The sequence below is a fragment of the Vitis vinifera genome, chromosome 8, assembly GCF_030704535.1.
Source record: "Vitis vinifera cultivar Pinot Noir 40024 chromosome 8, ASM3070453v1".
Classification (NCBI taxonomy): domain Eukaryota; kingdom Viridiplantae; phylum Streptophyta; class Magnoliopsida; order Vitales; family Vitaceae; genus Vitis; species Vitis vinifera.
In genome coordinates this window covers 2,475,118-2,499,714 of record NC_081812.1, presented here as the reverse complement: position 1 = coordinate 2,499,714, position 24,597 = coordinate 2,475,118, and the positions used below count along the sequence as shown (strand labels likewise).

The 24,597-nt window shown below is 34.3% G+C and overlaps 1 protein-coding gene across 4 annotated transcripts; it reads left to right on the top strand.

Annotated features, from left to right (window-relative positions):
• Positions 1-24,575, top strand: LOC100243264 (double-stranded RNA-binding protein 3). 4 transcript variants are annotated; one of them, XM_010654886.3, is made up of 9 exons: positions 7-158; positions 292-540; positions 1,825-1,959; positions 6,918-7,010; positions 8,153-8,388; positions 8,479-8,698; positions 19,399-19,572; positions 21,041-21,205; positions 24,222-24,575. In XM_010654886.3, the coding sequence occupies exons 2-9, from the start codon at positions 309-311 to the stop codon at positions 24,449-24,451; spliced, it is 1,485 nt and encodes a 494-aa protein (XP_010653188.1). In that variant the 5' UTR covers positions 7-158; positions 292-308; the 3' UTR covers positions 24,452-24,575. The 4 variants fall into 4 exon arrangements, with proteins under 4 accessions (XP_059594861.1, XP_010653188.1, XP_010653187.1 ...); XM_059738878.1 differs by lacking the exon at positions 19,399-19,572 and having other exon boundaries at positions 1-158; XM_010654885.3 differs by having other exon boundaries at positions 7-540.
• Positions 24,576-24,597: the final 22 nt, after the last annotated feature.

The window sequence follows — 24,597 nt, the reverse complement described above, 5'->3', positions numbered from 1 at the left end:
TAATCAGCATATCACGGAGTTTCCTTCAGCTTCCTCTTCAAGTTTCGCATCTTTTCCCTCGCTCTTCCCGCTGTCCAAACAAACCGTCCACGGTCCCACCTGGGCCTGGCTCTGAAGATTCTACATGAAGTCATGAGAAGGCATGGCGTGAATCGCAGGTATTCGTTTCTCGCTCTAAACTACTGAACCATCTCTCCCTGACGTTCATTTCAACTTCAATCGATTCCCTAAATTTTCTTTTCAATTTTCTTCTTTGTCACTTCCAATTTCTGAAACCAAACATGTATACAGAGGCATATGAAAGAGAAATGAACAAGACAAGACTTCAAGAGCTGTGCCACAGAAAGCGGTGGAATCCACCGGAGTACTCGACCAGAAAGGACGGGCCACCGCACAACCCCACCTTCATTGCCACTGTTAGCGTTGGCGGCCTCAGCTTTTCTACCGACCATCCCGCCCGCTCCTCCAAAGAGGCTCAGAGCAATGCCGCTGGCCTCGCCATCCAGTACTTAACTGATCCCAAACCCCCACCACTTGCTGGTACGTTTAATTTCTAGATTTCTCTCTTTTTATTTCACAGTTTGTTCTTCTTTTGGGAATTTAAGGTAATTTCTTGAATTTCGTGTTTTTTTTTTTTTTTTTGTTTTGTTTTTTTGTTTAAGACTTGCGAACTTACGTATCGGATTGCTTGTTCCAACTGATACTCGACTTAGAATGATATGATTTTGCAAATATTTATTAACTTGTGACGCTGGTTCTATCAAAGAAGCAATTTGTGGAATTCATACGAGGGTAATAGAAACTTTTGATAAATTAATCGAACTGGTACTGAAAAGACTTTGATTCCTCAAATTTTAATCACTCACACCATTGAATCTGTGGGAGAAGCTATTTGCAAAAATCATTACTAATGAATGACATTTTTGAATAGATTTCACGGATTGCTTCTCTAAATGGGCATAGGCCATTGAGTTTACTGGAGAAACAATTTAGGAAACTCATTATGATGTATAATAATATGTTCTAAATTGCTTCTTCAAACAATCACATGACATAAAGACCCCTGCTTTTATATGTATTTATGATTCACATTATTGCGCCTTCCGGAGAATCAATTTATGAAACTAACTTGCGATGTATAGCATTTTTTGAATAGATTTCACCAGTTGCTTCTCCAAAAGAACATATGGCATAAAGGGTAATTGATTTTGCAAATATTTTATCATTCCTTGCGTTGTGTCTACCAAAGAAGCAATTTGTGAAACCTACTGGTGATGAATTGCATTTTACTTTGCTGAAACCAAACTAGTTCATGGAAAATAGGTGTTGTGGATTGTGGACATAGAGGTCCTTGATTGCAAATATTTACTGTCTAGGTCATGCAGTGTATTTGAGAGGCAATCGGTAAAACTCATCCACAATGGTTAGCATTTTACTTTGCAAAATATATCAATTTACGATTTACGTTAGATGTATGCAAGTAAAGGTGAAGTCTATGTACTTCCTACGAATAATTTTTGATGCAGTTGAAGAAGCTTTTCTAAGTGGACAGTATATGTAAATATCTTTGTTTTGGTTAGAGTCAAAATTTCAAATATTCATCTACTTCCAAATCTTTCCTGGGTAACTTGATGTTCCAATTATAGGTCTTCACATTGTTTGCTAGTTTATTTTTGCAATTCTATAATTTGTTTCCAGAGGGCTTGAAGTTAAAGTACTACTATTATGGAAAAATTATAATACCATTCGGTGAAGAGGAAAGGAATGAAGTGTAATATTCTCCTAACTTGGGTTGTTCTTGTTGGTTTCTTGTAATTCCTCTAGATTCTTCGAGTGTGATCACTGATGTAAAGAACATACCTGCCACCAAAGGGACATCACAACCTGAGATACAAGCAACATCTCAATCTCATCAGGCTCATGAAGCATTCTTGGTTACTAGAGATGATAAGAAATTAGGTCAGCCCATTTTATTAAAGTTCCATCTTTTATTATCAAATATTTGGATGGTTGGTTTTTGTAAGAATGATTTGTTGTTCTTAATTTTGGATTGAATATCTATTATATGTCTCAAGCTTTTGGTCAAATCCACCAATATATATATATTTCTGGTGATTTGCATTGTCTGTGTAACAAATTTTATCTTGTCTCTTCTAATTCACTTCAGATTCACATTTTTCTCAAGGGAGTATTTTCCCAGGAAAAGAGTTTCTTGGAATATTTTTGTTTGAAATGAATGAAATCAGAGACATGAATGGGGAATTAGATGTCAAAATTCATATTATACAGCTCTAACTAAAGGTGGAACAGAGACCTATTTCTTTTACATTCACTACTTTGTTTTGGATTTTCAATAATAATGTAAGGCCTTTGTGTGTTTCTAATTTAAGTGCTACCAAGTGAAGTAATGAAATGCTGCTGTTTAGGTTGCTATGAACATGTAATTACATTATCGGGGCAGGAACATGGTTTTGTAACAGCAATTGATTCACTCTAGTTTTTAAATTGTCTCTTTAAATTAAATATGCTGATTTGTGTTTTTGTAATATCCTTAAATTGATGTAGGATAACCCTCAAATGGGTATCTATAACCAATTTGGTGGGCTAGGTTTTTTATCTTTTAGGGTTTATAGAGAGGAACAAGGTATAAAGTTTATGGCAATGGAAAATAAAAATAAAGAGAAAAATGATGAGAAGAAGAAGGGATGGAAGCCTTAGAATATCACTAAAGCCTTCTAGAAATCTCACCTAGAAGAAAATCAAAGGAGTCTCACCATTGAGAATGCCAACACTAGGAAAAAAGACTAATATTATTTAATCACTCTATCTTGGTTTATATTGATTAGTCTTATTTATAGGCTTTTCTAAATTGATGTAGGATAACCTTAGGATGGTTGTCTACAATCAAATAGGTGGACTAGAGTTTATCTTGAATTAATTGGTTAAAAGGGATGAAATAGTCCTCATATTTGTGAATCTAACCCTTCTCATGTTTTTACTTGAAAAGTAACCTATTTTCAACATAAATGCCCTTTTCCATTTCAAATATTTACAAATTTGGGTTTTCAATGACTCTTTTAATTAAATAACCCTTTTATCTTTTAGGGCTCAAGGAACAAGGACTAAAATTTTATGGCAATGGGGAAAAGTAAAACAAAATAAAGAGAGGGAAATATAAGAAGAAGAGATGAAAACCCTAGAACCTCACTAAAGTCTTCTAGGAATTTCACCTAGAAGAAAATTAGGAAACTCGCAATTGAGAATTGCAAAGTATGCAAAAAGAAATAATATTATTTAATCACTTTATCTTGGTTTACATCAATTAGCCTTATTTATAGGCTTTTCTAAGAAATCCAAATTCTATTAGGATTCTAATAACATATGACTTTAATTTTAATTATCCTATAAGCTATTATGACTCTAATAATTAGCTACTCCTAATTTAATTCCAACAAATACCAAACTTGAGTGACTTAAAGTTTGTTTATTTCTTTGCTTCCCTTTCTAGAATAGATCTTGGAGATTCATCTTCATCAATACTTCTTCACTTGGGAAAAAAAATAAAATTAAACCTGAAGTTTTAGTGATTTTGCTTGGTCAATTAAAATCTTGACTCCCGAGCAACGCCTTCCACCCTTTCTTTCTTTGTTAACTCTTTACCACAATAAGATAGAATCTCAAGATCTCTTGAATGTGTTCAATTTCATGCAAGGCAAGTGGGAAACCTTAAAAAGATTTTCCAATATTATGAAACTAGTTGATAGTTCTTGAAATAATTATATGTCATTAATAAGCTTGAGGCAAATTGCTTCCCACAATCTTTTCTTGTAAACCATCTTGTAGAAGAATAAGATTCTTAAATGCCTTACATTTGAAAGAAATTCCAATAATTCTTATTCATCATAGGATTCTTCATGTTTGCTACCAATCATAATAATGTTTTGCCTTGGAATGTCAAACATTGGTTCTTCTGGAGCTTTTACAACTTCTTTGAGCTCTCCTACAAATTGTTCTAAGTTCAGTTCCATTACCTCTTGCATTCTAGATTCATCATTAATGATTTCTTCCTCTTTACTAGCAACTTTGAGTTCCTTCTCAATCAGAGTATTTGATGATTCTTCTGGTTCTAAGGATTCTAATTTTTCCTCTTGTTGCTTAAGTATTGGAACTTCCTTCATTGGATGGAGAATCTTCTTATGCCCATTGCTCACAAATGTATAAGTGTTCTCATAGCCATCACATTGGACCCTTTCATAAAAAAGTCATTGTCTTCCTAGCACAATATGGGCAACTTTCATTCGTAAAACATTACACCATACGAATAATGTAAAATTATTACTAAAATAAAATGTTACTAGACAATGAGAAAGCACCAAAATGGATTTTGTCATTTAACCATGTTATTTGGAAGGGATTTGAATGTTTCTTTGTCTTTCAATTAAACTTCTCAACAAGTTCCTTTGAAGCTAAGTTGGATCTACTACCTCCATCAATAATCATAGTAAATATTCTCCCTTGGAAAACAACACGTGTTTGGAAGATGCTAGTACATCGCCAATCGTGCTCTTCATTTGCCCTTGGTATGTTCATCAATGGTTGCATAAAAAAATTGTAGCCTCTAATCATAGTTGTATAAGTTGTTCCACTCCTTAAGTAATATCTTCAAGCCAAGAACTTTTGCTTTGATACCAAAACTAATGTAGAACAACCCTTGGATGGTTGTCTACAATCAATTAGATGGGCTAGGGTTTTATATTTTAGGGCTTGAGGGTTTTATATTTTAGGGCTTGAGGAGATGAACAAAGAATAAAATTTTATGGTAGTAGGAAGAAGTAAAAGAAAATAAAGAGAAAGAAAGATAAGAAGAAATATAAATCTTAAAATCTCACTAAGGCCTTCTAGGAATCTCACTTAGAAGAAAGTCAATGGAGTCTTACAATTGAGAATTGCAAAGTATGCAAAATGCATATTGATTTACATTAATTAGCCTTATTTATAGGCTTCTCTAAGAAATCCAAATTCTACTGGGATTCTAACCATGGTTCAAAGTTGTAGTATTGGTCATTGACTTGGGAGGTTCTGAGGTGCATCGGTCTCGGCATCTTAGATCCGTAGCAGGTGATACACGAAAAATTCTAATTTAAAAGCTCAAAACAATTTTAAAAAAATTATGAAAAATATTATAAAAATAAATACAAATAGGTAGAGTAAAAAATAAATAAAATAAACTTTTATTAATATAAGATTATTCAAATTATAATAAAAGCATACTTTGGGATGATTTATAATAATTTTAAAAATCTAAAAATATTTTAATTTAATCACGTAACAGTAAATGTTTCTTATTGAAGATGAAAATAATAAAAGGTAATTTTTTTTCACAAAAAAATTATTTAAATTAAATTTTTTGAATTTAAAAAAAAATATTTTCAATTCTTAAACAATATAACCATGAATCATCTTTAAAAAAGATAAATATCATTTTTCTTATCAATTATATTCATTAATTTTAATTTTTTATATAAATATTTATTTCCTATTTATTTGATATAAACCCAAGTATTCATGATTCATTTTCTATAATTCTAATTTTCATCAAATTTTCATAATCCATTTAAAGAGAAATATCCACCAAATACTCATTATCAACTTAAAAAACAAATACCCATTATTCAAAACCCAAATCCCTAATCCTATCAAATACCCATAACCCATTCACCCATCAAAACACCCATTTCCTGTTCCATACCTATTTCTCCTCTAAATCCACAACTTTGTTTCTTTGCACAATACCACAACTCCCCATTTCTCTGCACAATACCCATTTTTGAAGGCTCTAGACCAAACACAAAATAGTCTTGTGAAGATGCAAGGGGTCTGAACTCTTTATACTTTTACATTATTGCCTTTTCCATTACCCATTACTTGAATAGCTTAGTATCAACATAATCTTGGAGTTTCTCAAAGTTGCCATGCAATTTACTTCTAGACTGCTAATTTATCTTCAATTCAACCGAGTTTACTCATTTACTTGCGAATCAAACAAATATCTAACTTAGGTATTGGTCTTGTACTGGCCATGGTCAAGGCAGATACGACTTGGCTGAGTTGCATCGGTACCGGCCATGGCTGAGGTAGATACAACTTGGCTGAGTTGTATCGATCTTGGCTGAGATTTTGAACCCTGATTCTAACAACCTATTTTGGCTCTAATTCTAATTCTCTTGTAACCTATTTTGACTCTAATAGTTAGCTACTCCTAATTTAACTCCAAAAATACTAATCCTAAGACACTTAAAGTTGATTTGTTTCTTTTCTTCCCTTTCTTGAGTAGATCTTAGAGATTGATTCTCATTATAAATGGTAGTGAATAATTTTTAAAAGGTAGAAAGCTTGGTTTTTAGTTCTGGAGGTAAATGTTGCTGGTTTTCATTTATCCAGGAATCATGTGATTATTTTCATTTAACTATTTTTTCCCCTGGGTGGCAATTCCTGATCTGATCTTATCTGTATGTCCAATTTTGTGAGTGTTTGGTTCATACAATGCAAGTTACTATTACTATCGAGTCAATCCAGTCATTTGCAGATCCCAGAATTCGGTGAACCAATCTGCCTATAACTTAAACACAGAAACCCAACTGGTATTTTGTTGATTATACTATCCATAATTGCATGCTACTTCCAATCTTACCCATTGCTACCACAATTTCTAAACCATTCCTCTGTGAGAGCTCAAAAGTTTCTATTATTTCATGTTTTATATGGTTTTCTAGGTTCTGGATGTCTTGAAGTTATGTGAGTACACTATCATGGAGATAGCATGCTGCCATTACAAAAATGTGGAAGAAATGAGATTGTATCATTCTAGAAAAGTTTACTTTGTTTTCATGTTTGTTTGTGTCTCACTATACCTGCAGATTCTTCAAGTGCAAGCAATATTGTCAATAATGTACCTGCCACCAAAGGGACATTGCAGGTGCAGATACAAGAAACATGTCAAACTCCTGAAGGTAATGAAACATCCTTGGTTGTCAAAGCTGATAAGAAGTTGGGAGGTCAGCAAGTGGTCAAGGCTTGGGGTGGGTTTGTGAGAGGTTCTAGGTTCAAGTTCCAATGCGGACAAAAAGCACCAAAATAAAAATAAAAATGAATACCTATAAAAAAATAAAAAGAAGTTGGAGTTCAGCAAAATTTTCTTAAACTACCATTTCTTATCATCTAATAATTTGTTTTTGTTAGTTTTTCTAGACAGTAGTCCGTTGTTCTTATTTTGGAACAAGTGGATATTGGTTTATTAGTTTCGCATTTAATGGTCAAATCTATTGGTGATAAAGAATAGTTTTGAGAGTGGGGGGCATGGAGTGGGGCATTGGATCATTTTGTATCTGTTTTCTTCCCTAAAAAATCAAATTACATTTATTCTTTCATTCTCTTCCTAGGTGAGCAATTTGCTCATTTGGCATGACATTGCCAAAATGATGAAGTTCATGTAAGCATTAGCATCTTAAGAGCCTTACCTTTCAAATGAAAAGGTTGCAGCATAAGGGATTAAGTTTCTTTTAGGTAAATTTGCTTATAATACACCAGAGTAAACTTATCTTTGGTCTGTATGCTAAGTACCATGCCTCTTACTTGGACCCAAAATTATATTTCTTGGTAAATACCCTAATCTCATGAAATAGTTGAGCTTAAAAAATTCATTTAACCAGATCAACATAGAGTAACAAATTGGTGGTGTAAGATTAGTGTTGGATGGGTAACTAGTAAATAAAAAATGGAAGGAATTTTTGAAAATTTTTTGGGCCTATGCCTCTCTGGACAGAAAACCTGTCCTGTCCTATGGGCCCTCAGTTCTTGAAGAGGACCTCAATTTTGAGATAATCCTAATTAATGACTGGAGAATGATAATTTGGGCAGCCAACTTGGAGCATATCTTTCCATGTAAGAGTTTTTTAAGAATGAGTTGTCGAACTGCATCTTAGTTTGTGTAATGTTATATATGTCAAGTAATACTTGCTGGTGTTTTTCTGAATTATACACCCACCCTCCTCTATGTTTTGATTTAAGTACTAGGTCTTGGTTTTATATAATCTGGTGCTCTCACTCTTCATAAAAAATTATTTTTTCTCTTAATTTTTTTTTTTGCTTCTAGGTATGCAACATTTGTACAAGACCCAACTGCAAACTTATGCTCAAAAAAGAAATCTCCCTCTACCAATGTATTCTTTTGAAAGCATTGGCCCCTCTCATAACTGTCGCTTCAAGTCTAAGGTTACAATTGAGGAACAAACCTATGAGAGTCCAGATTTTTTCCCCACATTAAAAGATGCTGAACATGCAGCTGCAAAATTAGCTTTGATGTCATTATCTCCAGCTGGATTTCAGGAGGCTAGTCTTCTAAAATACCTCTTCCCAGTTCAGAGTTTGTGTACCTTGATAAATATGTTGTTTGCTCTAATTTATTTTGTTCTATTGTAGGATGATTATGGTGTCTACAAAAATCTCTTGCAAGAAATGGCTCGAAAAGAAGGTTATCAGTTACCAGTTTATAGTACGGAAAAATCTGGTGTATCCCATATGCCAACATTTCTTTCAACTGTGGAAATAGAAGGAGAAACTTTTGTAGGTCAAAAAGCAAAAACCAAGAAGCTGGCAGAGATGAATGCAGCGAAGGCTGCTTACACCCATCTTAAAGAGCGTAAGTAATTGCTTTCTTTTAATAAGCATTGTTGAAATATCCTTATACACTTGAGTCCTTTGTCATAATTGTGTGCGTATACCCACCCAATAGTTCATGCCCATTATTTGATATATAGGGAGAAGGATGCCTGTAGGAGTATTGTTGTACAGTATCCTCACGATCCTTCTCAGGTAATGATAATGTTTTTCATTGGGGCTGAAGTTAGTGATGATCTTTAGTGAGCATCCAGAATTTGAACATTGCGTCTACACAGTAAATAAAATTCTTTTACCTTGGAGAACATATAAACTTCAGGAGTTAATAATTCTTATTTCACGTCAGTAGTGAATGATTTCATTTACTTAGTTCTTATCAATCCTTATGTAGATACTGAATGAGACTTCATATTTTTGAGGTTTTAGCATGAAAATTGGAGTGCTTAGATATCTCTAGATGTCTATTTAGGTGGTAGTTTTTTAGGACTTTCATTCCTCAATTTGATGTGGATGTTTATTTCAAATAATGAAGTGGGAGAAATCATTAAGGTCAGTGTCATGCATAGCTCGGATTAGTTTTCCAAGATTTATCAAATTCTCAATTTTCTCTTGAATTGATCTCCAAAGTCCAAACTTTATTTTGTGGACATAAACTTCACTAATTTCTCCTAAGGTTTAATTTAGCTACAAGGATGTCCCTCCTAGTTCTCAAGTTACATTGAGCTCCCTCCAGCCTCAGTTATATATGACAAACTGTCCCTCGTTGCAGGCTGTTATTGAAATGGACAGTGTGAAAATGTCATTTTTAGCTGCCCCTCTTTAATCAAGGTCTAACTTATTCTAGTCACCCATTTTTAGCCTTGTTCACAGAAACCAAATATTGAGAAGAAGAATGTGGACACCACATAGGTTATATTGGTTTGCATGACCAGCACTGCAGATTAGTATGCTTGAATGAAGAAAAAGAAAGAAGAAAAGGAAACAACCTCATGGTTCTCATCAGGATTTCTTATACAAATAAGCATACAAATTTACAAACTTGTGTTGCTAACATGATATTATAATTTTATCCTTTTAGTGAATACTCTACCCCATTTCCAAACAGATAGATCACTCATGCTCATCTAGTATAATGCACTCTAACAAATAATATATTGAACTCTGTTTGTAAGCATGTTTTGCTTAGATTGGTCTCCTGTTTTCTCAAGTGTAGAAATGTATCAGAAATTCAATTTCTTGAAGTTATCCTGTGTAAAATATTTGTTAACCTCTATGTTTTTTGTTTTATTTTCACTGAATTGGATCAGAATGATACTGTTTGCTACACATTATCATTGGTGCTTGTACTGAACCCTAACTCACCAAGTAATATCTTTCAACTAAAGTGGTTCACTACCCTATGGGCCCAGCTCTGAATTTTGCTTTTGCGCTTGACCTGCTACACTATCATTTCCCTACTTTGTGTATACATAACACCCATGATAACCAATATCTAGATGTAGAGCACCTGATGCAATTAGCTACTGCCCAAATAATGCATTAGTAAAATCCTCTATTCTCATATGACTATGTTTTCCAAATGATGGGCCTTTATCAGCATCTGATTTTAAGTGCCTCAGAATTCTTTAGGCTGTCTCTGTTTGCTCGATAATTATTGGTCCTTTTCTTAATAGCTTAAGCTTTCACCATTTCTAGTAATTTAACGTAATATTAGAACTCTAGTTTTTAGCATTGTCTGGTTCGAAACTTTTGCCTGTTTTGACTCCCATTTATTTGTCTCTTCACATGTCTGTTGGTGCTGCCTACAAGGAGGGGTGTTACCATGAAATGCATTGTTACCCATTGTGCAATAGTTCGCCTTTTGGAGATAATTGATAGTGTAACAATCTTTGCATAAACTTCCATAGGAGCATGCATAGATTGACTAGCTGCACTAACCATATCAGGATTTGTGCATGAAAGTCATTTGAGTTGCCCTGCTGGTTTATGAGTTCTTCCTACATCTATTGAAGTGCAATTGCTGTCTTCATTTAAATGATGATTCAGATCAACAGGGTTGTTTATGAAGCTAGCACATTCCTTCAGAAATAAAGATGCAATCTTTGACCTTGTAACTTCAATCCTGATGAAGTTCTTCAGATTCCCAAGGACCTTGACCCTGGATCTCAAATACCTAGGGTAGGTGCATGTGTCCTTTTCTCTCGATTAACAATGGCCTCAACATTGGTATTAAGGGTGATAAGCTTTCACAATGAGTTTCTGACAAAGCAGGATCAGACAAATGTGAAACTCTAATTGTAGTTAATAATCACCTTGTGGAAACTCTCAAAAGGTGCTCTTGGTGACTTTTTAAATCCATGCCAAGCTTCTTTAACTGGAAAATCTTCCCTTTTTACTGACATGTTTCAGAACCTGGGGTCACATCCATATATACTCCATCAAGATGACCATGTAAAAAGGCATTCTGAATACCAAAATAATTACAGGATCAATATAGATTTTTTTGCAAGATATTTGATTTAGGTCACCAAGGCAAATGTTTACTTAAAATCAGTACCTTGGGTTTGATAAACAGGAGTATGAAGTAATTCTGTTTGCAGTAATTTTTCTACCAACTTTAATGTGGTAGTCTCTAATAATCTGCTTCTCACCATGGGTATTGATACCATTTTTACACAAGACATGGCAAACAAAGTTTGTGAAAGTTTCAGTATTTGAAGAAGTGAAGGCTTTCAGCGACTTAGAACATTAGCAATCCTAAGGCATTAGTTATATCAGTTGATCTTTAAAATGAAACCAATCTGTACCTTTCTATGGAAAAACAAGGGCATCCTGAAGCCAAGAATTGGTTCAATTGTTTATATCATGCTCTTGACACCAATATTTTCCAAAGTATTACTGCTCTTGCAATATGGTCAGAGTTTTTTCAAAGAGAGACTTTTCTATTTCAAATAGAAAGGGGTATGGTTCCCTTTATTGGTGATTTGGAGAAAATCTGAATGGACAGTTTTGAGGAAAATAAAGTGCGAACCCTAGTGAATAAAATCCAATTAGTTTGAAGCTTTGCAATAAGGTAGATTATGCTTTATTGGGTTTTTGTAGGTATGATCAGATCTATGGACATCGGCATTCTACTGGTGATATCAGCAGTCCGTCGCGCTGATTCTCAATCAATATATCAGCATATCAACATACCATTAGATATTTACTACAAAGATTGGATGGATCTTAAAGCTATGAAGTCATGCTAATGTAAGCTGATGAGCTTTGTGAATCATCAATTGTATGTCCATTTTATAGTTTGGAGATTTTGTTGTTCTTAGGGTACCTAACCACGTCAATCTGGTTGAATCACCACACTTGAATGGTTAATGAGTGGTCGTCACCTCCACTAATTTAGTTACTAGAAGTGCTTATTGGTAGGAGTGACAATTTATGTTGATATGTTGTGTTTGTATTGTGTCAAAGCTTAGGTATTCTACTATATAGTTCAATCCAAACTTGAGACAAATAATAATTGTGTCAAAAACATAAACCCAAATACTACCTAATTATTAACAGGTAACGCGTTGTGTAACCTATTTAACCAATTTAATAATCAGGTCCTCCTATTTAATAATAAGGTTGAGTTAGGTATTGTATATATCTATATGATTAATGTCTCAATCAAAGATGTTTATGACTCAATTGACTTATTTATTTAAAAACAAATTTAAATTGAGTCAAATACGGGTTAAATGATTTAAAAATATAATTAGGTTAATAGTGGGGTTATTAAATGGGTTAATTCAAGTTAGATTTGTTTTATACAGGTTGACTAAAAAATTACCCATTTATTAAACGAGTTATACAGGTCGACACAAATTTGACCCAAACCCATTTATACTCAACCCAAACCTATGAAAAGTGTGTTGGGTTCGTGTCATATTGGCGAATTGTATCAAACTTTGCCACCCCTACTCATTGGGACTCTTTTAATTATAGTGTTTCTGCTTCCATTGGTCCTTTCTGCAAAGCTTCCCTATTATGACTTGTTTGTCATCCATTTTGCTTACAGGTTGAGTAATTTTCATTCATTTACATAAAAATTCAGTCTAGTTGTACAGTTTTCTTTATGGGACCACTTTATGTTGCAAAGTTGAGTGTGTCGAGTAATGTAAAAATAATGTCATAAAAAGGCAATAAAATTATGCGTGAATCATGAAGCTCACATGGTGTTATTATCATACATTAACCGGTGTGCTATGGAAGTGGTTCCATACTATTTTCTGCCCTCACTATCATAATGTTGGTATTGAAACTTAATCCTTTCTCATCTGTACTTTGCTTTACTACTTTCTAGTCACTTTTCTTTTGGGAGGGAATCTAAAGGCTTGTGGCTTTTGGGATCTAGTGATTGAGAGAATCTTGAGGAGATTAGATGGGTGACAAAATGCTTACTTATCTTTTGGAGGTAGGATAACTCTTATCTATTCTTGCCTATCCCACATTCCTAGCTACTTTCTCTCATTGTTTAAGATTCCTGCTTCAGTGGCTGTAAAAATTGAGAGATTGCAAAGGGATTTCTTATGGTCAGGGGTTAGGGAAGGTAAAAGAGATCATCTTGTTAGTTGGGATGTAGTGTGTAATTCGAAGGTAAAAGGGGGATTGGGATCTAGGAAGATTTCTCTAAGGAATCTCGTTCTCTTAGGGAAATGGTTGTGGAGGTACCCTAGGGAGGGTTCCACTCTGTGGCATCAGGTCATTTTAAGCATTTATGGGACACATTCCAATGGTTGGGATGCCAACACTATAGTCAGATGGTCACATCGTTGTCCTTGGAAGGCTATTGCACAAGTCTTTCAGGATTTTTCTAAGTATACTCGGTTTGTGGTAAGAGATGGGGAAAGAATTCGGTTCTGGGAAGACTTATGGTGGGGGGACCAATCTTTAGGTTTTCAATATCCAAGACTATTTAGAGTAGTCACGGATAAAAATATTCCTATATCTTCAATTCTCGGTTCTACTCATCCCTTCTCTTGGAACTTTAATTTATGTTGTAACCTTTCAGATTCTAAGATAGAAGATTTAGAATGCCTCATGAGGTCACTTGATTGTTTGCACTTATCACCATCGGTTTCAGATGCAAGATCTTGATCTTTATCTTCTTCAGGGCTTTTTACAGTCAAGTCTTTCTTTCTAGCCTTGTCCCAATGTTTTGGTTCTTCTCCAGTTTTCCCTGCTAAGCTCGTTTGGAATTCCTAAGTCCCTTTCAAAGTCAAGTCTTTTGTCTGGGTAAATACTAATGACTTGCTATAATTGAGAAGACCCTACAAAGCTCTTAGTTTTGACATTTGTAAGTTGTGCATGAAGCATGGTGAATCAACTGATCATCTTTTCCTACATTGCTCTTTGATGATGGGATTGTGGCACAAATTATTTCAGTTAGCCAAGATGGATTGGGTTCCCTTGAGGAGCATATCCGACATGATGTCCATCAATTATAAGGGTTTTGGATTATCTAAGAGAGGGATAGTTTTGTGGCAAGCTGCGTGCATTGCTTTAATTTGGGTTGTATGGCGGGAAAGAAATGCGAGGATATTTGAGGATAAAGCAAGAAATTAAGAGAATCTATGGGATTTTATTCACTTCCTTGCTTCTCTTTGGGCTTTTTGTTCCATGGTTTTTAAGGGGATTCCCTTTAGTGTGTTACAACTAGATTGGCTAGCAGTGTGTAGCTCCAATGGGATGGTCTAACCTAGAGAGATTGTTTGTTTTTACATTGTAGTATCTTGTTTTTGTATTCTTGTAGTTTTGCTTTTCTCTGATGGGAGGATTCCTCATCCTTCTCTTGTACTTCTTTTTTCTATCAATATATCTCTTTGTCGTTTCCTATCAAAAATATTAGTTGCCTAGTGCAGGAATTGTTTGTTAGTTGAAGTAATACTTGGATCGTTGGAAGTTCAGATTTGTCAACTCACACCATGAATCCTTCGTTTGGTCACAGAAAATTTTTGTAAACTAGATTGCAGCCATTTAGAACTGAAAATCTGGGTTTAGCACTCAGCTAAAGAAGTGAGTTCTGTGGAAGTTTGGGGACACTAGATAAGAGTACTTAAGATTGCACCTACTGCTTGATGACAAGAATTTATGGTCAGGAACAGAAAACTCAGATCACAGGAGATGGGAAGCTTTGGTAGTTGTGTATGGCTAGGAGGATTTGAGCCACTATCCAAGTTGTGACTTGCTTTCAGAGCCATTTCCTAATTGGTCCAATCAAATCTATGTAGACCATGACAGGGTTGAAGTTTCCTGGAATTCAATATACATCACAGGACACTTATGGCTGTCTTTTACATGAGAGCTTTTAGTTTTTATGTGGGAGGTAGCTAAGGTTTGCTGATGAAGATTCATGTTCTCTCTTGGAATGTTAGAGGGATTAATGAAGGGGAAAGTGGAAAGTCATAAAATCCTTGATCCAATGCCAAATGGTAGACCTAGTTTGTTTGCAAGAGATGCAAATTGTGAGAAACTTGGGTGTGGGCAGATAGGGTGTTGGGGGTTAATTGCCATGGAAATCAGGGTGTATTCAATCTCTTGTTGCTTTAAAAATGTGCAGATGGTTTTGTATGGATGTTTATAGGAGTGTATGCGCTGGTCTTAATGAGGAGAGAGAAGTTTTTTGGGAGGTAATATAAGTGGGCTTTGAAATGATCCCTAGTGTATCAAAGGAGATTTCAATGTGGTCAGCTTCTTTGTGGAAAGGAGGGATTGCTTGAGATGCTTAACAGCTATGATACACTTTTCGGAGATTATTGAGGAGCTTCACTTAAGAAATCTTCCTCTTGATGGAGGCCCTTTCACTTGGTGTGGCAGATCAAATAATCAGTTTTCTTCTAGGCTTGATCATTTCCTTGTCTTGGAAGGGTGGGAGAACCACTTTAGTAGAAGGCTGGTTTTTTACCACACTCCTATTTTTCTAGATGGAGAAGGAATGAGAAGGGGCAAAACACCGTTTAGGTTTGAAAACATGAGGCTGAAAGAGGAAGCGTTTAAAGACCTTATTAGCAATTGGTGGGTGGGCTACAATGTGAGGGGTTCATATAGTCACATCTTGGTGTTTAAGCTCAAAGCTTTGAAATAAGAGCTAAAAGTATGGAACAAAGATATTTTTGGTAATATTATATCCAATAAAGTCATAGCTTTTAATGAAATGGGTTTCTAGGATGCTAAGGAAAGTCATCCTATTAGTGGAGGAGGTTGAGGTCAAGGGAAAAACAGAGGATGAATTTGGAAATTGGGTAGCATTTTGTAGAGGTCTCTTGGCAGTAGAAATCAAGAGAATTTTAGTTAAAAGAGGGAGACAAAAACACTAAATATTTCCATAAGATGGCTGATGCTAATGCTTGTAGAAGAAAAAACTATTTGGTTAAAATTAAAGTGAATGACAAATGATTATCGAAGGATGCAGACATAAAGGAGTGACAAATACTTTACATAGCCTTCTTTCCAAGATAGGGGAGTGAAGACTGAATATCAATGAGATGTCCTTTGACATTTTGGGTCAAGAAGACACATAATTCCTCAAGTTTTCGTTCTTTGAGGAGGAAGTCTTCTTAGCCCTTTCTAGTTTGAGTAGAGGGATAAAGTTTCTAGGCTAGATGGTTTCACCATGGCTTTTTAGCAAATTTGTTGAGATTTTGTGAAACATGAGGTGATAAGCTTTTTCATTGAGTTCTCTAAGCTATGTTCCTTCAAAAGAAGCCTTAATGCCTATTTTATTGTGCTAGTCCTAAAAAAAGGAAGGATATGCAAGCTCCTTGCAAAGATTTTGGCTACTAGATTTAAAAAAGTGGTGAGTAAAGTCATTTCAACTTCTTAGCATGCTTTTGTAGAGGTGGACAAATCTTGGTTGCAGTTCTCATAGAAAATGAAACAATTAACTCAAGACTGAAGTGCTTTGAGAGTGAGTCATTTATAAGCTAAATATCGAGAAGGCCTATAATCACATTAATTGGGACATTTCTACGACTTGTTTCTCCATTTTGATTAATGAGACCCTATTTTGAGAGTTTTAGAGGTTCGAAATAAGGAGATCGACTGTTTGTATACCTTTTCATCATCACCATGGAGGTCTCTCTTATATAATGAGTAGGCTAAGGAAGGGGCCTTTTTGGCAAGCTTTTTGGCGGGAGGTAGAAGAGGAGGAATCGAAGTGTCCCATATGTTATTTGCTAATGATACCCTCATCCTTTGCAATGCTAGTATGAAGCATATGGAGCATTTGAGCTAGATTTCATGTGGTTTTAAGCAATCTCAAGATTAAAAATCAATATAGAGAAAAGTGACCTGATACCAAAAGTCACTGATGTGGAGGAATTAGTGGGGTTTTTGGGTTGTAAGGTGGGCACCACTTATCTGGGACTTCCATTGGGTGCCCTTTTTAGATATACTTAGGTTTAGGACGTTGTTGAGGAAAGATTTTAGAAATGCTATTTGGAAGGGACAAAACTTATGCATAAGGAGAAGGCTAACTATGATAAAAAGTTCCCTTTCTAGCTTCCCTAAATACTTTATGCTTGTTTTCGTCATCCAGAGGGGGGTGAGCCTAAGGTTGGAAGAGATTCGAAGGGATTTCCACCTAGTTGGTTGGTCTCAAGGATGAAGATATTTCTATGAGATCTCATGTGTCGATGAATTATGAAATTATATATGGGTGATATATTTCCAATCACTGATTTTTTGGAATATTTTCACATTTTTCGATGATTTTTCAATTTATTTTGGTTTTATCCCGATTTTATTTGGATTTTGGCCATTTTATCACCTAGTTTGACTGGTCAACACGATCAACAAGCCTCACAAAATTAATTGGAGAGGATGAGAGTTAGGAAGCAAGCCCTAGTCTCCTAGTCTTCCATGTGAAGTATGGGCATCTAACCAATTGGGCACTTTGACCCTTTATGGTATATGCTAATATAATTAATTATATCCCTTATTTGTTCCCCCTAACTTTAGCTTTAATTAAATTAATTTTAATTATTTTATTTTTCAAATTCCTTTTAACAAATTGTTAAATGTATAAAAAACATCATAATAATATTGAGTCTTTCTTTATATATTTTATATAATAATTAAATATAAAAGAAATATAAACTTGTAAATAAAATTATTAATATTTTTAAACATAAAAATGCATACACATCATTATTATTATTTTTTTTTCTAGATCTTGATTACTAGATAGATCATCATTTTAGTATTAAAACTAGTTTCACTTTTTTATATTATTACTAAATATCACAAATTATATTATGCATATATTGTTTTCTTTAATAAAACAATTTTAATACTTGCATTTTCATTGATATATCCGTAAAATCCAGCTATTGATATTTTTGTGAAAATTGATATTTTATCATTGGTTGGTCCACAGTTTGCATGGGCAAGAGGGTGTTTGGGCATTTGAGCTTTGTCCACTCTTGACAAAGCTCTTTTGGGTAAATGGTGTTGGTGATTTGCAATAGAGAGGGACTCCTTTTGGAAGAAGGTGATCACAGGGAAATATGGGGAGGTAGTGGGAGGTTGGTGCTCAAGAGCAGTTAGGGAAAAATGTGAAGCGGAGGTGTGGAAGACAATCAAGAGTGGGTGAGAGATTTTTAACACTATAATCAATTTTAGGTGGGAAATGGAAGGAGGGTGAAATTTTGGAAGGATAAGTGATTCTGTGACTTACCCCTTGGAGAAGGTTTTCTTGAGTTGTACTCCATAGCCATTGGCAAGAATGCATGGCTTGCTGAGGTGTTGGAGTAGGAGGAGGATGGTAGTGTATCAAACCATCGTTTTTCAAGACGACTCCATGACTAGAAGCTAGATGGGGTGGAAGGTCTTTTTAAGAAGTTGCTCAAGCAGATAATTGGCAGAGATGTGGAGGATAAAATGGTCTTGTTGCACTCAAAAAGTGGTATTATTTTTAGTTAAATCTCTCTACTCTATACAGGAACCCTTAGATCCCACTGAGAGTTAGTTTTTAGGCTTTGGAGAAGGATTTTAACTCTGGATCAACTCAAAAGAAGGTGGTGAAAATCCTGAATAAATGCTACATGTGTGAAGGAAAAGAAAAACAGCTGACTGCATTCTCCTTCACTGTTTATAAGCAGTAATCTAGTGGTAGTTGATTTACTCTTTGTTTGGAATAGAGTGGGTCATGCAATCCCTAGTAAGGAAAGCACTCTTGAGCTGTCATGACTCCTTTGTGGGGAAAAAAAGGAAGAAAGCTTGGAGAATATACTGAGAAAGTGGATCAATCTATCAAATAATCTTTTATATTTAATTTCTGGGTGTGGGTGAAGGTGTTTATAGGAGATTGCCTTTCGTCTATGTTAGACTTTATTAATTGGCTGAGCTCTTGGTAGTGGGTGGTAGTTGTTTTTTGAGTTTACTGTGTTTCATTTAATGAATATATATTGCTTTTGTTATCAAATAATAATAATAATAATAAGAATAAGAATAATAATAAAAACAAACAAACAAACATGTGAAAATAAAGAAATAGGAGGGAAATGATTTAATTATGTATTTCATTAACTAGACTCCTTGATCAAAAACTGTGGCAGAATGTACTCTGTATCAGCTTTTGAAGTGATGTATTGGTTTAAACAAAAGCACTCTTTTTTGGTTTAAGCATAGGCTCATGAAAAAGGAACCTATGCTTTAACAAGATATTATCATTATTATTTTCAGGTAGATCAAATTTGAACCATAAATCTCTTTCCCCTTCTGGCCAAGAATTGAGAGGTGTTGAGTCCTCATCTTTCAACTCGGAATCAAGTGGAACGGCTGATTTGCAACAGAACATTATATCAAAGCTTACTCTAGTTTTAAAACCGAGTGCAGCTGAACAAACTTTGGATAGAGGTTAGTCTTTTTCTTGACTTATAATGCAATTTATTTATTTATTTTAAAATGACTTTATGCTAGAGAACTGATGTCTGCACAGAATGGTTATTGCTGGCACCCCATCTCTCCCACAAACTTAATTCAAAGACCCACTTAAAGGATGTTCATTACTGTCTGATACTGGTCAGATTATTAGATAAGACCACATGTATATGACAGATAAAACTAGGGTGGCACTTTTGACCAATCTTCAATCCATAAGCAATGCTGGCGTTTGATGATGTGAGGATTTAGCTTGTACATATTGACCTCTATTTGGGTTGGCTTTCCAAATGAACTAGTAAATAATTTCGTGAATTCCATTTCTAAAGACTTACATATGACTGAAGAACAGTACTTGGAATATTCCTCCAAATTCCTTTTAACCTATAAACAAAGTTTTGTCATGGTATTCACCTTTTAAGATTTAAGATCTCTCTCTCTCTCTCTCTCATATTTGCACCGCACCAGTGCATATTTATAAAAAAAACTTGTAAATAATTGTTAAACTTATTTTTCTGCAAAATAATTGGTTCTTTTTTTCTTCTTGTAAATAATTGTTTAACTATTTTTTTCTGCAAAATAATCAGTTCTTTATTCTTTTTTTCCTTCAGTATTCTTTCTTCTTTTTTTTCTTCTGAAAAACATAATGGAAGTTGTTTGTGTGTGTGTGTACGATAATAAACAGGTCACTTGTATGTAACATGGGTTTAAATTTACATATCCTCACATATTCATGGACATAATATGTTAGAGTTTGTTAGGATACATGGAGCTTATAGATCTTTCTAAATCAAATTGTGTATAACATCCATGCTGTATGAGTAGACACTCATAGAAGTGTGTTCTTTTCTAGATGTGAGCTCATTTTTGTCCTGTAGGATGCATATAATGGAAAATATGAAAGACTGCATTGATGTTCTATTTAACCCTATTAGTTACAGAAAGTTTTGGGAACTAGATTCAGGCAATTGAGCACTGAAATTCTCTATTTAGCACCTGATTAGAGAAGTGCATGAGGTTTGAGGAACTTTGGAGACACTAGATCAAATACCGCATATTGCAGCAGTGCTTATTGCTAGGAATCTATGGTCCAAAATTGAGATTGTAGGAAATGGCAGCTTGACAAGTTGCCTACAATGAGCAAGTTTGCCATCTGCCTAATTGGTCCAATCTATGCTTCCTTAACTGTGGCGAGGCTGCAGGGGATGAAGTTTCTTGTGGCTTGCTTCAGAGACATGAATTTTTAGGGACAAAAGGGAAGAAATATAAGGGTAATTAGTATATATAATTCATGAACAAAATTACTTATGAAAACTGTAGCAGATGTATTCTGATACCAGCATTTGAGGTGATGTATTAGGTCAAATAGAAATCTGCATCTTTGCGGTTTGCCAGGAAAGGAATACTTAGTTCTTTAATAGGATATTATGATTACTCTTTTCAGGTGGATCAGGTCAGAAGCTCAAGTCTCCTTCGAAAGCAGTTGAGTTCCCATCTTCCGGCTCTCCATCAAGTGGTGTCACTGATTTGCCACAGAAAGTCATACCCCAATCCACTCTGATGTTATTAAACCAGAGTACAATTTTTGCTGAACAAGATGAGGATAGAGGTTAGTTTTCTTCAAATTCCTGATGCCATGCATTCTATATCTTTTTTTTTTCCTTTTTTTCTTTTCTCTGGCATTGCTTTGCACACCAGTTGTTCTAAATTGGTCACGGATCTGCTCAGAATGCTTTGTTCTGGCACCCCATTACTGATTGAATGGTTAGATAAAACATAAACATCTGACGGTAGAACTAGGGTGGGACTACTTTACCAATCTTCAACTCCAAAGTAAAGCTGACTGTTGATGAGGTTGTGTTGAACCCTTATTGGCTGGGGTTTGGTTTGGCTCTCCAAATGAACTAGTTGATAATTTCATCAACTTTTTTTATTTGGAAAAATTTGCATATAATTGACAAAGAGTACTTAGAATACTACTCCAATTGCTTTTTTTTTTTTTTGATGAGAAACAACAGTTTAGTATATTGAAGTAAAATAAGTACAAAGAAGGATGAGTGATCCTCCAAAAAGTATGCAAAAAGAAAGCAAAAACCTCCAAGTTTAAGAATCTATACGACTATGTGGTTCCACGATCTATGTTCCATGTGGGAATATATAAAAAATAATCTATCCTTGCTAGCCCACGCCCTTGGAGCTACACACCAATGTTCAATCTAGTTGGATCAAATTAAGAAGAACACTCTTAAAAGTTGTGCAAGATGCCCAAAAGGAAGCTAAGAAATGAATCATGTCCTAAAGACCGTCTAAAGTTCTCGCCTTGTCCTAAAAATTCCTAGCATTTCTCTTCTGCCACACAATCCACATCAGAGCAAGACAAGCAAATTGCCTCAACACCTTGCCTTTATCAGTATTTCCCAATCCTCTATATGAAATAATCATCATGTTGCATATACTCTTAGGAGGAACCCAATCCATATGAACCAAGCTGAATAGTTTGTGCCAAAGCCCCAAACTCAAAGGGCAATGTAAGAAGATGCGATCTATTGTTTCACCACTCTGCATACACAACAAATAAACATTAAGAATACTCCTCCAATTCCTTTATCCTATAAATATTATTTTCTTCTGGTATTCACTTGCTATGATTAAAAGTTTGTTTGACAATGATTTTAGGAAGTGTTTCCAAACTTTTTAACACTTTAAAATTTGTATCATTTAAGTGTTAGAAATGGTAGAAACGTTTTATAAAATCACTACCAAATGCACTCTTAAAGTGCGTTTGAGACTGATTCTAGAAAGTGTTGCTAGCATTTCTAACACTTGAATGAAAAAAACTTTCAAGTATTAAATATATTAAAAGCACTTCCTAGATAACTACCAAAAGAGCTCTAAGTATGTCTCTTATTTTGCACATTACAAGATTAAAAATAAATTTAGATATATTACAAGGAAATTTGTAAAGAATTGTTAAACTAATTCTTCAAGCTAATTAGTTTTTCATTTTTTTCTTCTTGTTGAAAAAAATGAAATAACAATTATGTATATATAGAGAGGAATAAATCCTTATGAAAGTACTAAGGAAAGAAAAAGAAAGCGTTAAGGAAAATTATTTTCTCATGTTTGATTTCACTATGAAAAATAAGAGAAAATCAAATATAATTATAGTTATTTAAAAATTTTTATATTTTTAAATTATTTAATTTTTACATAGAAGAGGAAAAATAAGTAAAATAAGTTTGGGTTTGTATATAAAAATAATTTATTGATTTTAAATATATTTTTTATTTTTCTTGACCATTTCTTTTCTTCTACTTTTCCTTTATACTTTCTTTTCATCACATTTCTCTTCAAATTTTCCAAGAACCAAACATATTATTGAATTGCATCAAAACACCCTATCTTTATTAGATAAAAATCAAGAATGATTCTTTTCTAAGTAGTGTTTATAGCAAATGCAGTCAGTCTTAACTGTACCTCAGGTTGAAGTTGCATATCATCACCCATTTATAGATGGGAAACATATTAGCTTTTTGTCAGGGTATGATGGAATAAATTATGGTTTATCACATTATGGACTTGTTTATTTTATGTTCAAAATGAAATCACATGGATGATATCTACATAGGAACTGGAAGTATGTTTTTTCTTCAGTGACTGTTTTTCATCATGTAGATGGACAATATCTGTACTGTATGAGTAGGAACTAGAAGTATGTTTTCTCTTTGGAAGGTGGCTGTTTTTTTATCCTGTAGAGTACACATGTTGGAAAATACGAAGATGCATTGATGTTCCATTTAACCCACCTAGGCCTTAGACAAATTGCTCAAGTGGAAAGAGATTGGGATGGAGATGGGGGGGAGGTTCTTGGTTTGTTCCCATGTACCAGGAGAGAGAAAAAAAGGCATTACCAATAACAGGAAAAATGTTCCATATAACCCAACTACATTTTAGATGAATATAGAATCAATTGGAATTAGAAGATCACCAATTAGGTTTTAGATGAAGCATACAAATCAAATGGAAGTAGAAGCTAGATAATTCCCAAATATCACCAAGTTCTGACTTGATCCTACTTGAATACACTGATACTAGTTCTTCATGATTGCAAATCCAAATGGTACAAACCTACATATTCATAGGAGTACATGTTCTCAAACTCACTGTCAAACATACATTTAGGTTATGGTTAGTTCCTAGAAAGTACGGAGGAAAGAAAAAAAGGTTAAAGAAAATGATTTTCTCATATTTGATTTCACTATAAAAAAATATGAGAGAAATTCAAATATAATTAAAATTATTTAAAAATTTGTATGTTTTTTTAATTATTTAATCTTGACATGGAAGATGAAAAATAAATAAAATGAGTTTGAAGCACTGTATAAAAATAATTTATTGACTTTAAATCTATTTTGTTTTTTCCTTCAATATTTATTTCCTTAGACTTTTCCTCTTTATTTTCTTTTCTTCGCATTTCTTCTCAAATTTTTTAAGAACCAAACATCTTATTGAATTGCATCAAAGCACCCCTATCTTTTTTAGATGGAAATCAAGAACGATTCTTTTCTGAATTGTGTTTATAGCAAATGCAGTCAGCCTTAACTGTACCTTCCTTGTGTCCCCAGAAGTACAAATTGTGTCTTCGCCTCAAGACGATAATTCATCCCCTCCTACACTTTCTGAGAACTACATTGATTTGGTGCCACCAGAAGGGAATGAAGATTCAGCCTGCGATAAGGTAATTGTTTTTCCAAGCACATCAAAGATATCAAAACCTCTTCCTGCTAAAGCCATCCGAAGGCCTGTAGGCGAAGAGTGGGATTCTGTCAAGTTCAGTTTAGAAGCGAAACAGTAGCTAATTTGGTAAACCCACAAATTTCATTTCTTATTGTTGTCTTGTTCTATGAACTATAAACCATGGAGAATTATCAAAGGTTTACTACATAGTTGATAGAGATCTGTTTGGGCGTTTCACTTCATTTTGCAGCAGCAGTAGTAGAA

What these genes read in the sequence shown, in the direction of transcription:
- LOC100243264 (XM_010654885.3), top strand. Translation starts at nt 282, where the DNA reads ATGTATACAGAGGCATATGAAAGAGAAATGAACAAGACAAGACTTCAA. An exon ending in CTCCAGCTGGATTTCAGGAG is followed by an intron (nt 8,389 to 8,478) that starts GCTAGTCTTCTA and finishes GTTCTATTGTAG; the next exon opens with GATGATTATGGTGTCTACAA. An exon ending in TTACACCCATCTTAAAGAGC is followed by an intron (nt 8,699 to 19,398) that starts GTAAGTAATTGC and finishes TATTATTTTCAG; the next exon opens with GTAGATCAAATTTGAACCAT.